Source organism: Pan troglodytes, chromosome 10 (assembly GCF_028858775.2).
Source record: "Pan troglodytes isolate AG18354 chromosome 10, NHGRI_mPanTro3-v2.0_pri, whole genome shotgun sequence".
Taxonomy (NCBI): Eukaryota; Metazoa; Chordata; class Mammalia; order Primates; family Hominidae; genus Pan; species Pan troglodytes.
In genome coordinates, this window is record NC_072408.2 from 118,146,743 (window position 1) to 118,161,785 (window position 15,043).

Sequence of the window (15,043 nt, forward strand, 5' to 3'; positions counted from 1 at the left end):
GCTCTTTCCCTTTTTGGGACACAAATTCCTCTGAGTCTTAAATGCAGGTGATGCCCCCCTCCCAGAGGGATGTATGCAAACCCCAACATTTTCACTACAATTCCTGTTATAAAAATAAGACATATTCATTGTTTTAAAGTATACCGAAAAGTACAGGAAAAAAAAGTTACTAAAAAAGTAAATAAATCCCTCCCCATTGGCCTCTCAGACACTTCAGTGTTGTGTGTGTGTGTGTGTGTGTGTGTGTGTGTGTGTGTGTGTGTGTGTGTGTGTGTTTAAGATGGAGTCTCCTGTCACCCAGGCCCCAGGCTGGAGTGCAGTCGTACGATCTCAGCTCGCTGCAACCTCCGCCTCCCAGGTTCAAGTGATTCTCCTGCCTCAGCCACCCTAGTAGCAGGGATTACAGGCCTGAGCCACCACTCCTGGCTAATTTTTTTATTTTTAGTAGAGACAGAGTTTCACCATGCTGGCCAGACTGGTCACGAACTCTTGACCTCAAGTGATCCTCCCGCCTCATCCTCCCAAAATGCAGGGGTTACAGGTGTGAGCCACCGTGCCCAGCCCACACTTCAGTTTTTTAATGTCTCTTTGACACTTTCTGAACACATATAAGAACATATATACACTTAATTTCCTCTCCTTTTTTTTCTGTGTAGACGAAATGATACAAATATTGCGTTGCAACTTGCTTTTGAAAAATGAACACTAGGCTGGGTGTAGTGGCTCACACCTGTAATCCCAGCACTTTGGGAGGCCGAGGCGGGAGGACTGTTGGAGGGCATGAGTTCCAGACCAGCCTGGGCAACACAGCAAAACCCCGTCTCTACAAAAAATAGAAAAATTAACTGGGCATGGTGGTGTGTGCCTATAGTCCCAGCCACTCGGGAGGATAAGGCAGGAGGATGGCTTGAGCCGAGGAGACAGAGGTTGCAAGGAGCCAAGATCACACCACTGCAGTCCAGCCTGCGTGATAGAGCCAAACTTTGTCCCCAAAAAAATGAAAAATAAAAATACAAAAATTAGCCAGGTGTGGTGGCTTAAACCTGTGCTCTCAGCTACTTGGGAGGCTGAGGTGGGAGGATCACTTGAACCTGGGAGGCAGAGGTTATAGTGAGCTGAGATCACACCACTGCACTCCAGCCTAGGTGATAGAGTGAGACCCTGTCTCAAAAAAAAAAAAAAAAAGAAAAAATGAACACTATTTTGTGGGCACCCTTCCACCCACGTTAGAATAATTCTATTACCCGCATTCTTTTTCACCACTGGAGAGTGTTTCAGGCCATGGATGTGCCACAGTTTTTTACCCAACTGATGGGCATTTTGGCTTTTTCCACTTTCCTGCTGCCTCTAAAAATAAGTCTGTGTGCATCTGTGTGAACTTGGGCAAGTGCAGCTATCCCAGGCAGTGGAACTGCTTGCTCCGAAGCTGTGCACATTTAAAACTGGGATGGAATCTGTCAAATTATCCTCCAACACGGTGATACAAATTTGTGTGTATGATGTTGGCAGACAATTTCAGGAATCTCCTAGGAGTAAAGAACCTCTTAAGTTAAAAAAGCACTTTTGGGCCAGGCCCAGTGGCTCACGCCTGTAATTGCAGCACTTTGGGAGGCCAAGGCAGATGGATCACCTGAGGTCAGGAGTTTGAAACCAGCCTGGCCAACATGGGAAACCCCATCTCTACTAAAAATACAAAAATTAGCTGGGTGTGGTAGTACGTGCCTGTAATCCCAGCTACTCGGGAGGCTGAGGCAGGAGAATTGCTTGAACCTGGGAGGCAGAGGCTGCAGTGAGCCAAGATCATGCCACTACGCTCAGCCTGGGCAATAAAGTGAAACTGTCTCAAAAAAAGAAAAAAAAAAAAAAAGCTCTTTTGTTGGTTGCTGCCTCGTCCTGCCCCCAAATCTCTTTTACAGACAGATCCCCCTCGGCTTCACATCAGGTGTGGGTCCTCCGCCGTCTCTGGCCCTCCCTTCGGAGTCAGTGGAGATAGCCTCGAGGCTCTCCCCTGTGTCTCTGGCCTATTCCATGTCTCTCCTGGGAGTAGGCTTCTCTGCCCAGCCTGGGGTAACAGATTGCTCCCCTCCCCTATCCCCAGGGCAGCGGCTGTTTGGGGAAAGCATCCTGGGTCTGACACAGGGCTCCGTGTCTGACCTGCTGTCCCGGCCCAAACCCTGGCACAAGCTGAGCCTGAAGGGGCGGGAGCCTTTTGTCCGCATGCAGCTGTGGCTCAATGACCCCCATAACGTGGAGAAGCTGAGGGATATGAAGAAGCTGGAGAAGAAAGGTAAGACTTGGGCAGAGGATGGGCCCCAGCACTGGGTCTCAGATTTTCCCCAGAACCATATCTAGCTGTAACCCACATAAACCCAGGGCTCCCATGGTCCAGTCTCAGCCTACTATGGGACTGCATGAAATTGCAACCTTGAAAAACAATGTAACAATGTGATTGAAAGCAGTGAAGATATTTACAGCCTGTCGCAGTGGCAGGGCATGGGTAGTCCTGGCTGCTTGGGAGGCTAAGACAAGAGGATCACTTGGGAGGCTAAGGCAGGAGGATTGCTTGAGGATCACTTGGGAGGCTAAGGCAGGAGGATCGTTCAAGGCTGCAATGTGCTATGATCAAAGCTGTAAATAGCCACTGCACTCCAGCCTGTGCAGTGCAGTAAGACCCCATCTCCAATTTTTAAAAAAATTTGTAAATATTTACTACCTCTCCCATGAAAAGCCAATACTCTGCCAGGTGCAGTGGCTCACGCCTGTAATCTCAGCACTTTGGGAGGCCGAGGCAGGCAGATCACCTGAGGTCGGGAGTTCAAGACCAATTTGGCCAATATGGCAAAACCCTGTCTCTACTAAAAATAAAAAATTAGCTGGGCATGGTGGTGCACACCTGTAATAGCAGCTACTTGGGAGGCTGAGGCAGGAGAATCACTTGAACCTAGGAGGTGGAGGTTGCGGTGAGCTGAGATCACGCCACTGCACTCCACCCTGGGCGACAGAACGACTCTGTCTCAAAAAAAAAAAAAGAAAGAAACAAAAGGAAACCTAACACCCCATCTCTTGGTGTCCTTTCACACCTCTGAAGCTACACCAAAGTCTGTTGCCAGCCCCAACTGTCTATTTCCCAAAACTCTGTGTACCTCCCTCCCTCCTCTGCCTCAGCCCCCTGTTTTGTAGATCAGCCCTTGGCCCATTACCCAGATTCTACATAACAAAGGACAGGACCAGGAACCGTCTCTTGTAGGGCTGGGCAAGGAGATTGCAAGTTCTCACATTGTCTGACATTATATCCTGATAAGATAAGCTGGCATTGTCTACAGCCATACCACCCGGAATGCTGATCTCGGAAGCTAAGCCGAGTCAGGCCTGGTTAGTATTTGGATGGAAGATAAGCTGGCATTGAGCTGGGCACCCAGTCTCATGCTATGCATCAAGGATTCCTCTATATTTCCAAAGGTTCAAAGTCCATTGGAAGATAAGATAGGAGCAGTTGAAGTTGCCATCCAGGGCGTGAGGGCAGGTCGTGTGATGACCCAGGGACACGCCAGACTGTGGAGAGCACCTAGGGCTGGGCCATCATCATCAGACAATGCTGTGGTTGAGAACTTGACCTTCTACCTCCTTGCCGTGTGACAACCTCAAGCTAGTTACTGAAAATAAGAGAGCTGGCTGCTCTCTATTTCTGAAAACAAGAGAGCTGGCTCAATGTGGTGGCTCACACCTGTAATCCTAGCACTTTGGGAGGCCAAGGTGGATGGATCACTTGAGGCCAGAAGTTCAAGAGCAGCCTGGCCAACATGGTGAAACCCCATCTGTATTAAAAATACAAAAATTAGCTGGGCATGATGATGCATGCCTGTAATCCTAGCTACCTGGGAGGCTGAGGCAGGAGAACCGCTTGAACCTGGGAGGTGGAGGTTGCAGTCAGCCAAGAGGATCGTGCCACTGCACTCCAACCTGGGCGACAGAGCGAGACTCCATCTAAAAAAAAATGCATTTTCAGAGCCACAAAGCATTGCTGTGAGGATTAAGTAAGACCCTCATACCTTCTTTCATTCTGAAGTGGGCTTTTTTCTCCCCAACATCTTCATGATCTGGGGTCAAGATGCACCATGCAGTCAGTAAGTCATTTAAGTTACTGTCCCTACCTATTGCCCACCGAAGGCTGTTCAGAAATTCAGCGATGCTTCTGACAATCTAGAGGATATTGCAGGCTAGATGTGGTGGCTCATACCTGTAATCTCAGCACTTTGGAAGGCCAAGGTGGGAGGATTGCTTGAGGCCAAGAGTTTGAGACCAGCCTGGGCAACAGAGTGAGATTCTAATTCTTATGTAAAAAATAAAGTTTCCCCTTCAAAGACTTTCCTCCCCATTTAATTAGGAAAATAGTAACTTCTCTTAGAAGCAAAATTTATTCAAAGACCTGTGCTAACATTCTTAAATATCTGCTAGCCGTGATAAAGACATCAATGTACTTTACGTTCTTAGCTCCCAGGATTTAGCCTAAATATTTGCCCCGGCATGCTTATAGTGGTCCAAGCAAGCATTAGGTCACAGCCTGTTCCTCTTCCTTATTTAAAGGTGTTTTTACCTTTCTCAACTTTTTCCACAAGTTACTTCCTCCTTCCTTTGTTCTCCTCTGCCTTTACCTCTTTTAAAAAGTTCTAAGTTGCTAGCCAGTCAGGACAAACACAGCATGCGAAGTCCTGTTCCAGCCAGTGGAAACCGGACACAGCAGTAGGGTGGAAGCATCAGGTTATAAATGACCCTGTCTCCTTTGTTCGGTGTACTCTAGTGGCAAAACTGCTGGCGGGCGTACCCTTTCTATAGAAAGTATAAAAATGGCCTCACTGAGTAAATTAAATTTATATTCAAGTGCTATTTCTTTATGGCACCAGGGAACAAGCATTTCAAACACTCTACAAAACGATGAGCCAGGCATGGTGGCGTGCACCTGTAGTCCCACCTACTCAGGAGGCTGAGGCAGGAGGATTGCTTGAGCCCAGGAGTTCAAGGTTGCAATGACTTGTGATTGTGCCACTGCATTCCAACCTGGGTGACAGAGAGAGACCCCATCTCTATAAAAAAAATTAAAAATTAGCCAGGGGTGGTGGTTCACACCTGTAATCCCAGCTACTTGGGAGGCTGAGGCAGGAGGATTGCCTGAGCCTAGTTGGTTGAAGCTACAGTGAGCCATGACTGCACCCCTGTACTCCAGCCTGGGTGACAGCGTGAGACCTTGTCTCTACAAAAACAGAGAGAATACTGTAGAGCACCCTGTTTCAAGTGCTTCCTATGCGTGAGGAATGCTCCTGAGTCTTCGCTCATGCCAGGGCTCCCGGGCGGGCGAGGTCAGGCTAGCATCTTGTGGCGGGGGGTTGGGGGTTGGGAGATGCAGAAGGAGAGTGAGGAGGGAGAAAGGCTGGGGGGCGGGCCTCTAAGCTTACGGCATGATGGCCTCCGAGTGGGCCTGACAGATGCACTCCCACCATGGAACTCCTGCTGGCCAGGAACTTTTGGGGTGGGGACACCACCTCTCAGCCCTCCCTCTCTTCCTGGCCCCAGCCTACCTGAAACGTCGCTATGGCCTCATCAGCACTGGCTCAGACAGTGAGTCCCCGGCCACCCGCTCAGAGTGCCCCAGCCCCTGCCTGCAGCCCCAGGACCTGAGCCTCCTGCAGATCAAGAAGCCCCGGGTGGTGCTGGCACCCGAGGAGAAGGAGGCACTGCGGAAGGCCTATCAGCTGGAACCCTACCCCTCGCAGCAGACCATCGAGCTCCTCTCCTTCCAGCTCAACCTCAAGACCAACACCGTCATCAACTGGTTCCACAACTACAGGTGGGACTATGGGGGCGTACCCACAGGCGGGTGGCAGAATCCAGGTGGGACCCCTTCCCCATCCCAGGGCCTGGAGGGAGCCCCACATGGCCTCTGGGAGATGGGAGACCCCATCACATAGGCACTTAGATATAGAACACAGGCCCAAGTGCAGTGGTTCATGCCTGTAATCCCAGCACTTTGGGAGGCCAAGGTGGGAGGATCACTTGAGCCCAGGAGTTTGAGACCAGCCCTGGCAACATAGGGAGACCTCGTCTCTACAAAAGAAACTACAAAAATTAGTTGTGTGCGGTGGCATACACCTGTAGTCCCAGCTACTTGGGAGGCCGAAGTGAGAGGGTCACTTAAGCCCAGGAGGCAGAGGCTGCAGTGAGCCAAAATCATACCACTGCACTCCAGCCTGGGCGACAGAGTGAGACTCCATCTCAAAAAAAAAAAAAAAAAAAAATTTAAAACACAGGCAAATGTGGAAGAAATCCCAGCTCCATCACTTTCAGCTGTGGAGCCTTCTTCACTTCCCTGAGCCTCAGTCTTCTCACCTGTAAAATGGGGTGGACAGTAGCAGGATCTACTTCATAGAGTTGCACAGAGGATTTGATAGACTAACATAGTTACATAAAATACCTAGCGTGTAGGCCAGGCGCGGTGGCTCACACCTGTAATCCCAACACTTTGGGAGGCCGAGGTGCACAGATCACCTGAGGTCAGGAGTTCGAGATCAGCCTGGGAAACATAATGAAACCCCATCTCTTTGAAACATACAAAAATTAGCTGGACGTGGTGGTGCATGCCTATAGTGTCAACTACTTGGGAGGCTGAGGTGGGAGACTCATTTGAACCCAGGAGGCGGAGGTTGCAGTGAGCCGAGATTGTGCCACTGTACTCCAGCCTGGGCAACAGAGTGAGACTATCTCAAAAAAAAAAAAAAAAATATCCAGCACATAGTATGTGGTGGGTATTGATATGATTATTGTCATTATTTTTATTATTATTTCACCCTGGTTTGCCTTGCGTCTGCCTCAAAGAAGGGACAGGGAAGGGTATTTGGGGGTACAGGCCTGAGGAACCCTGACTATTCATTGAGCCTCAGGGTGGATCCCTGATTTGGGGCTCCTGGCCCCTCCTACCCCTGAAACCGAAAGAAAAACCCCCTGGTATCCTCTTCAGGCTCCACCACCTCAGAGAGTGGGTGATTCCTACTTCAATGGCTGCTTCTTTCCATAGCTCTTCCCACTCTTGACTCCCTGGTCTCACAAGTCACTGGCCTGAAGTAGGTTGAGCTTCCTAGGAGTTTAGTCCCAGGGCTGGCTCTGAGGAGACCTCTGTAAAGAACACTTGGGGGGATTTCAAGGACCATCTCTGAGGAACATCCCCCGCCACACCCCTGCCAAGCTTCCTGAGCAGGAAAAGTCTCTGGTGCCCACATGGTACCAGAGAAGAAAATCTACTCATCCATTCCAGGGGGAGAGAATGTCTCTTGATCCCCAAGGAATCAAGGAAAGAGGAGATTGGTGGGAGGAGCAACTCAGCATCTCCTCTCTCCTGGGCACCAGGGTCCTATAGACCTGAGTCCATACCCTCTCTCAGTCCCCAATCCCCCCACAAGTCATTTTACTTCTCCACGTCTCACCCTTATTTTACAGATGAGGAACCTAATACCTATCCCGCAATGCTTGATTATAGATCAAATGAAATAACTCTGGGTATAAACGCATTATAAAATATGGTTTTGACCGGGCGCAGTGGCTCACACCTGTAATCGCAGCACTTTGGGAGGCCGAGGCAGGCGGATCACCTGAGGTCAGGAGCTCAAGACCAGCCTGGCCAAAATGATGAAACCCCATCTCTACTAAAAATACAAAAGTTATCCAGGCAGGGGCTTGTAATTCCAGCTACTCAGGAGGCTGAGACACGAGAATCACTTGAACCCAGGAGGTGGAGGTTGCTTTGAGCCGAGATCACACCACTGCACTCCAGCCTGGGTGACAGAGCGAGACTCTGTCTCAAACAGATAAATAAATAAAATAAAATATGGTTTATCATCTGGCTCAGAGCAGAGCCTGCCAAATAACAAATGACATAGGTCCTTAAAGCCTGCTTATTTCCTTCCCTCCCTGGGGGATATGGGGACATCTTCTCCTCTCTGATTCCCCACAGGAACTGAGCACTCCGTTATTATCCAACATATTCATTCAACAAACATTTCTAATGTATGCATAGTGAACCAATCCCCGCCCTTAAGGATCTTACAGTCATAAAACAGAACATTTCACTATAATCTAATAAATGCTGTGAAACAGGAAGGAACAAGGGGCCAAGGGAAAAGGGAATTCTGCCTGGGGAGGACTTTACAGAAGTGGTATTTGAGATGGGTTTTGAGGGATGAATAGGAGTTTGCACAAAGGAGAAGAGAGAATTCCACTCTCAAAAGAACTCTCAAAGGGTTATAATTACAGAAGAACACATTATTTCATTTGGTAAATGTTTACTGAGCATCTACTCTGTACCAGACGCCACAGAAAACAAGACAAAGTCCCTCCCCATCGAAGCTCTTCCCACTGGAGGGAGCTGAGGGAGGTGGGGGAGAGCTCTGGAAGGTGGGCAAGGTCACCTTTTTGGAGGGATTGGGGACTGAGAGACGGTACGGACTAGGTGACCCCTCACAGTTCCTCCAGGCCCAGGATCCTGGGATGGGGCCCCACAGGACCTGAGCAGGGAGGCAGGGGCAAGAAAATATAAGCCAGACTGCTAGGTTCAGAGCCTTGCGACCATGCCAGTTCCTGTGCCCTCTCAGCCTGGTCTCCTTTATCAGTGCAAATCAGACTAGTGTATCATAATGAGATTATTATATTAGGTTGGTGCAAAAGTAATTGCAGTTTTTGCCACTTTTGTTTCTTTTTTTGTTTAGTAGAGATGGGGTTTTACCATGTTGGCCAGGGTAGTCTAGAACTCCTGACCTCAAGTGATCCACCTGCCTTGGCCTCCCAAAGTGCTGGTATTACAGGCATGAGCCACCACACCCAGCTGGTTTTTGCCATTTTTAAAAAAATGTTTTTTGATCCATTTTAAAGGATTTGCCATTTTTTTAAAAAATGGTTTTGCCATTAAAATAAAAAGTCACAAAAGGCCGGGCACAGTGACTCACACCTGTAATCCCAGCACTTTGGGAGGCCGAGGCAGGCAGATCACGAAGTCAAGAGATCGAGACCATCCTGGCCAACGTGGTGAAACCCTGTCTCTACTAAAAATACAAAAATTAGCATGGTGACGTGCACCTGTAGTCCCAGCTACTCCCGAGGCTGAGTCAGGAGAATCACTTGAACCCAGGAGGCAGAGGTTGCAGTGAGCCGAGATCGTGCCCCCACTGCACTCCAGCCTGGCAACAAAGTGAGACTCCATCTCAAAAAAAAAAAAAAAAAAAAAAAGGCCGGGCACAGTGGCTCACACCTGTAATCCCAGCACTTTGGGAGGCCAAGGCGGGTGGGTCACGAGGTCAGGAGATCGAGACCATCCTGGCTAACATGGTAAAACGCCTTCTCTACTAAAAAACAAAAAATTAGCCAGGCGTGGTGGCGGGCGCCTGTAGTCCCAGCTACTCGGGAGGCTGAGGCAGGAGAATGGCGTAAATCCGGGAGCTTGCGGTGAGCCAAGATCGCGCCACTGCACTCCAGCCTGGGTGACAGAGCGAGACTCCGTCTCAAAAAAAAAAAAAAAGTTTCACGAAAAAGCAAAAAAAAAGGCAGAAAATGCAATTACTTTTGCACCAACCTAACAGAAAATGAAATAAACAGGCTGGGTGCGGTGGCTCACACCTGTAATCCCAACACTTTGGGAGGCCGAGGCTGGTGGATTGCTTGAGGTCAGGAGTTCAAAACCAGCCTGACCAACATGGTGAAACCCCGTCTCTACTAAAAATACAAAAATTAGCATGGTGACGTGCGCCTGTAGTCCCAGCTACTCGGGAGGCTGAGTCAGGAGAATCACTTGAACCCGGGAGGCAGAGGTTGCAGTGAGCCAAGATCGTGCCCCCACTGCACTCCAGCCTGGCAACAAAGTGAGACTCCATCTCAAAAAAAAAAAAAAGTTACACGAAAAAGAAAAAAAAGGCAGAAAATGCAATTACTTTTGCACCAACCTAACAGAAAATGAAATAAACAGGCTGGGTGCGGTGGCTCACACCTGTAATCCCAACACTTTGGGAGGCCGAGGCTGGTGGATTGCTTGAGGTCAGGAGTTCAAAACCAGCCTGACCAACATGGTGAAACCCTGCCTCTACTAAAAATACAAAAATTAGCCTGGCATGATGGCGCCCACCAGTAATCCCAGTTGCTCGGGAAGCTGAGGCAGTAGAATAGGTTGAACCCGGGAGGCAGAGGTTGCAGTGAGCCGCGATTGCGCCACTGCACTCCAGCCTGGGTAACAGAGCGAGACTCCATCTCAAAAAAAAAAAGAAAAGAAAAGAAAACCGCAAAAAGTGCTTAGCCTAGTGCCCAACACATGATAAGCGCCCATTATTATTATGTTTGTAACTATATAGTTGCTAATAGTCTATATTAGTATACTTTATTGTTAACATAAATGGCCAGGGAGCCACAGCATTGAAGGTGCTGAGGAAACAGAAACCCCTGTTGTTCTATGACCTTGGACAAGTTACTTAAAATTTCTTGACTTCATTTGCTGTAAGAAAATAATTGGGTCCAGGCCCAGTGGCTCAAGCCTGTGATCCCAGCACTTGGGGAGGCCAAGGTGGGTGGATCACCTGAGGTCTGGAGTTCAAGTCAGCCTGGCCAACATAGCAAAACACTGTCTCTACTAAAAATACAAAAATTAGCCAGGCATTGTGGCACATGCCTATAATCCCAGCTACTCAGGAGGCTGAGGCAGGAGAATTGCTTGAACCCAGGAGGCAGAGGTTGCAGTGAGCCGAGATCGCACCACTGCACTGCAGCCTGGGTGACAGAGTGAGACTCTGTCTCAAAAAAAAGAGATAAAATTAATCATAATCATTTATTTGATTTAGCCCAATATAAACATTATTAATGAGATCTTTCACTTTGTTTTGTATTAAGCCTAAGAACTGGTGTGTATTGTACCCTTACAGCACATGTCAATGTGGACTAGCCTCATGTCAAGCACTCAAGAGCCATGTATGGCCAGTAACTGCTGTGTTGGCCAGCACAGGTCTAGATCATGAGCTTTGGGATTCAGTAGTCGTGTGTTCAAGTCTCGGTTCTGCCACTTACTAGCTGTGTGACCTGGAACAAGTCACTTAACATCTCTGAGCCTTGTTTCCTGTGAAGTGGAGATAATAATAGCGCCCACCTTGTGGTGTTGTTGAGAAGACTTAATAAGATGGTGCAAGTATGGAGGCTTAGTGCCTAGAGAGCCCCAGGGCAGTGGGTGGGACCAAAATGCCATGTATGCAGATGGAGTCCAGGGTTTGGGAGTCCCCTGTCCAGCCCCAGGCTCACCGCCGTCTCTGCCCCAGGTCCCGGATGCGCCGGGAGATGTTGGTGGAGGGGACCCAGGATGAGCCAGACCTTGATCCAAGTGGGGGTCCTGGAATCCTACCGCCAGGCCACTCCCACCCAGACCCCACCCCGCAGAGCCCTGACTCTGAGACTGAGGACCAGAAGCCAACCGTGAAGGAACTAGAGCTTCAGGAGGGCCCTGAGGAGAACAGCACACCCCTGACCACCCAGGACAAGGCCCAAGTGAGGATCAAGCAGGAACAGATGGAGGAGGACGCTGAGGAAGAGGCAGGCAGCCAGCCCCAGGACTTAGGGGAGCTGGACAAAGGCCAGGGTCCCCCCAAAGAGGAGCATCCCGACCCTCCGGGTAATGATGGACTCCCAAAAGTGGCTCCCGGGCCCCTCCTTCCAGGTGGATCCACCGCAGACTGTCCCTCACTTCATCCCCAACAGGAGAGTGAGGCCGGGGAGCGACTTCACCTGGACCCTTTAAGTTTTAAGTCAGCCTCAGAGTCCTCACGCTGCAGCCTGGAGGTGTCACTGAACTCGCCCTCGGCCGCCTCCTCACCAGGCCTCATGATGTCTGTGTCACCTGTCCCCTCCTCCTCAGCTCCCATCTCCCCATCCCCACCTGGCGCCCCCCCTGCCAAAGTGCCGAGTGCCAGCCCCACTGCTGACATGGCTGGAGCCTTGCACCCCAGTGCCAAGGTGAACCCCAACTTGCAGCGGCGGCATGAGAAGATGGCCAATCTGAACAGCATCATTTACCGACTAGAGCGGGCTGCCAATCGGGAGGAGGCCCTGGAGTGGGAGTTCTGAAGGCAGGGTGAGGGGGCAAGGGACATACCCTGGTAACTACCTTCCTTCTCGCACTTACTTTCCTCAACAGGATGGGGTAAGGGAGGGAGGAACTCAACCATCAAAATGTGGACAGCAATGTTATGCCGTTTACGTTTTTTGTTGTAATCCTAGTTCTATGAAGCTGTATGAGCAGGTGGGTCAAATGCCATTGCCTCCACTTTTCTGCACCCCCCTGCCCCTCTTCACCCTGACCCCTCTGCAGGAGGCAGAAGCAAAATGGCACCACATATTCACCTGAAACCTCCAAACTCTTTTAGAAAAATAAATAAATATTTATAGACCTCTTTTAGATATTTTAATAAAGGATCCTTTGGAATTTATCCCAGCTGATGCTGTTTTGATATTACAGAGAGTTATAAAATCAGGATGCTGTCACAACTGTTGCGAAGTATACACTGAAGTTGTGTCGTTTTTGCCACTAGATGAGATTAAAAGAAGACAATTATTCAAAGCCATCACAAAACACTGTAAGACTGACCAAAATTTAGATAACCTTTGAACCACGATTTTTTTCCACATCTGTCTGTGAGACACAGCGCAATGCTACTGCCCTTCCAGAAACTGTGCTAAAAAGAGAAAGTCCGAAAGACTCTAAACAAAAACCTCGATGCCGTTGAGGATGTGTTTCATTCTGGTGGTCTGTTTTGCAAGCTTGATAACAGAATGTCCGTGCCATTGTAAATGTTGTAGAGATGTGGGCTGTGGCCCAACCGTCCTATATGAGATGTAGCATGGTACAGAACAAACTGCTTACACAGGTCTCACTAGTTAGAAACCTGTGGGCCATGGAGGTCAGACATCCATCTTGTCCATCTATAGGCAAGAAGTGTTTCCAGATCCTTTGGAAAGGTGGGCATGGGGCAGGTGCTTGGAGAGTGGCGTTTGAGCCAGAGCGACCCCATTTCCCATGTGAACCATAGGCACAACCCAGGAAGTTTCCCCACTTGTAGGAGTGTGGGTATTCCAGAGCAAGACTGTGGCCACCATCTTCCCCTCTTGGTGTTTTCCAAAAGTGACAGTGTTGGTCATCCCATGACCACTGAAGCTTAGTAACCAGCGCCAAAAAGTAGATTCATCAAACTAGAGACCCCAGCTCCCCTTCTCGCCATCTTCTTTCTCAAGTTGACCGTGGTGCTGTTTCTGGAAGGCATCTGCAACTCCAAGTCCATGCAGAACTCTGGAAGGCCAAGTTCATCGCAGCATGTTCACCATATCCCAGCCTCCAAATCTATCCTCCTACCTTCCAACGCATGACCTGTTGGGGAGCAGAGACTTAACCCCCAACTCAGAGGAACCCTTCCTCCAGCGTCTTTGGCATGGTTTCTAGGGTGAGAGTTCCCAATTTGGATAGAACGGCCACCATATTGGTTATTGAATCTCTCTCCCTTGTTTTTATTACGTTTCCTTTTTCAAACTGTCCATGGGAAGGCTGAATTGAGTGACTCCCCAGAATGAAGATGAGAAGGTGAATATAATCAATGCCGATGTAATGCCAGTGGGTGAGATGGCCGATGGAGGTTTCAAAGATGTAGCTAGCATTTTGAAATCATATGGGCAAAACCCGGCAACCAGAAGGGGACAGATAAGGACCGTTCCAGAAATCCCAACTCTCACACCCAGCCCAGGCTGCAGTCTCCACACCAAACAGTCAACAAAACACAAACCCTGAAGGAAAACCTTTTCCATACACCCAGGCTATGCATTGAAGAGTTTTCCACTGTATACATTTTTATCCAGATGAAGGTATTTTTATATTTTGACAATAGGAAACAGTGACCATTTTCAGAGTAATCAAATCTGGAAGAAATGAAACATCTTTTAGCCACCACCACCCTGTTGCAATTAAGACAACCGTGGGGGAACACACCACTTTTTACTGTTGAAACCAACACAACGTTGAAATCCAGGCTTATATGCAGACTCCGATTCCTAGAGAACTAAATTTGGCTTTAGTGTGACGGGATTTGATTAAGCACTTAGTATAGTCTTTTGAACATGGAAATCCTGTTGTACTTAAAGCTAGCGGACCCGTGAACAACTTTGTCAGGTTCACGTCCTATAACGGTTAAAAAAAACACACACACATACACAAACCGTTTCTATGAGAGATTGATGAACTTTGTTTAAAATTTTAAAAAAAGGAACACGTTCTGTAAACGAGTCGCTAAATACAGAATTGTATAATAATTCTGGGTGTCTTGCTTCTTTGTTCTGGGGCTAGGAGTACAAACTGGAGGTCAGATCTGGCCCTCAGAGATGTTTTACAAAATGGTATTTTTTAAAACTAGTTTTTAAGGCACAATGGCTCACACCTATAATCCCAGTGCTTTGGGAGGCCAAGGTGGGAGGATTGCCTGAGCCCAGGAATTTGAGGCTGCAGTGAGCTATGATTGCCAGTGCACTCCAGCATAGACAACAGAGAGAGACCCTGTCTCTAAAAAAAAAAAAAAAAAAAAAAAAAAATTTAAGCCTGGTTTCTAAATTGCCAACATTGGCTGGGCATGGTGGTTCAGGCCTGTAATCCCAGCACTTTAGGAGGCCAAGGTGGGAGGATCACTTGAGGCCAGGAGTTTGAGACCATCCTGAGCAACACGGTAAGACCCTCCTCTCTAAAAAAAAAGAAATGGCCAACATTTAATGGGCATGTCCCATTAAAAAGCATGATTATGAGCTTCTCCAGGAAATAGTCAAGATCTTGGCCACACTGGGCCCACGTTCCAATGTGACAACAGCCAGATGAGGGCTGGCTGCCTTTAGATGGGGCATATGCCCATGATTTGCTTCAGCCCTCAACTGTGCAACCTGCCTGGGCCTTGTGGGCATCTGGGTTGGCAAGTGTGCCTTGTGGACCAGCCTGCAGCAGAGTAGA

At 48.7% G+C, this 15,043-nt stretch overlaps 1 protein-coding gene across 8 annotated transcripts in view; it reads left to right on the forward strand.

Annotated features, from left to right (window-relative positions):
• The window catches only part of CUX2 (cut like homeobox 2), a 319,403-nt gene extending 305,042 nt beyond the window's left edge, over positions 1-14,361 (forward strand). For all 8 annotated transcript variants that reach the window (XM_016924219.4, XM_054663544.1, XM_016924221.3 and 5 more), the window contains 3 exons: positions 2,099-2,287; positions 5,569-5,842; positions 11,331-14,361. In XM_016924219.4, the coding sequence (XP_016779708.2) occupies positions 2,099-2,287; positions 5,569-5,842; positions 11,331-12,132 (1,265 nt within the window). In that variant the 3' untranslated portion in view covers positions 12,133-14,361. The remainder of the gene's footprint in view (positions 1-2,098; positions 2,288-5,568; positions 5,843-11,330) is intronic.
• The last annotated feature ends 682 nt before the right edge of the window (positions 14,362-15,043 follow it).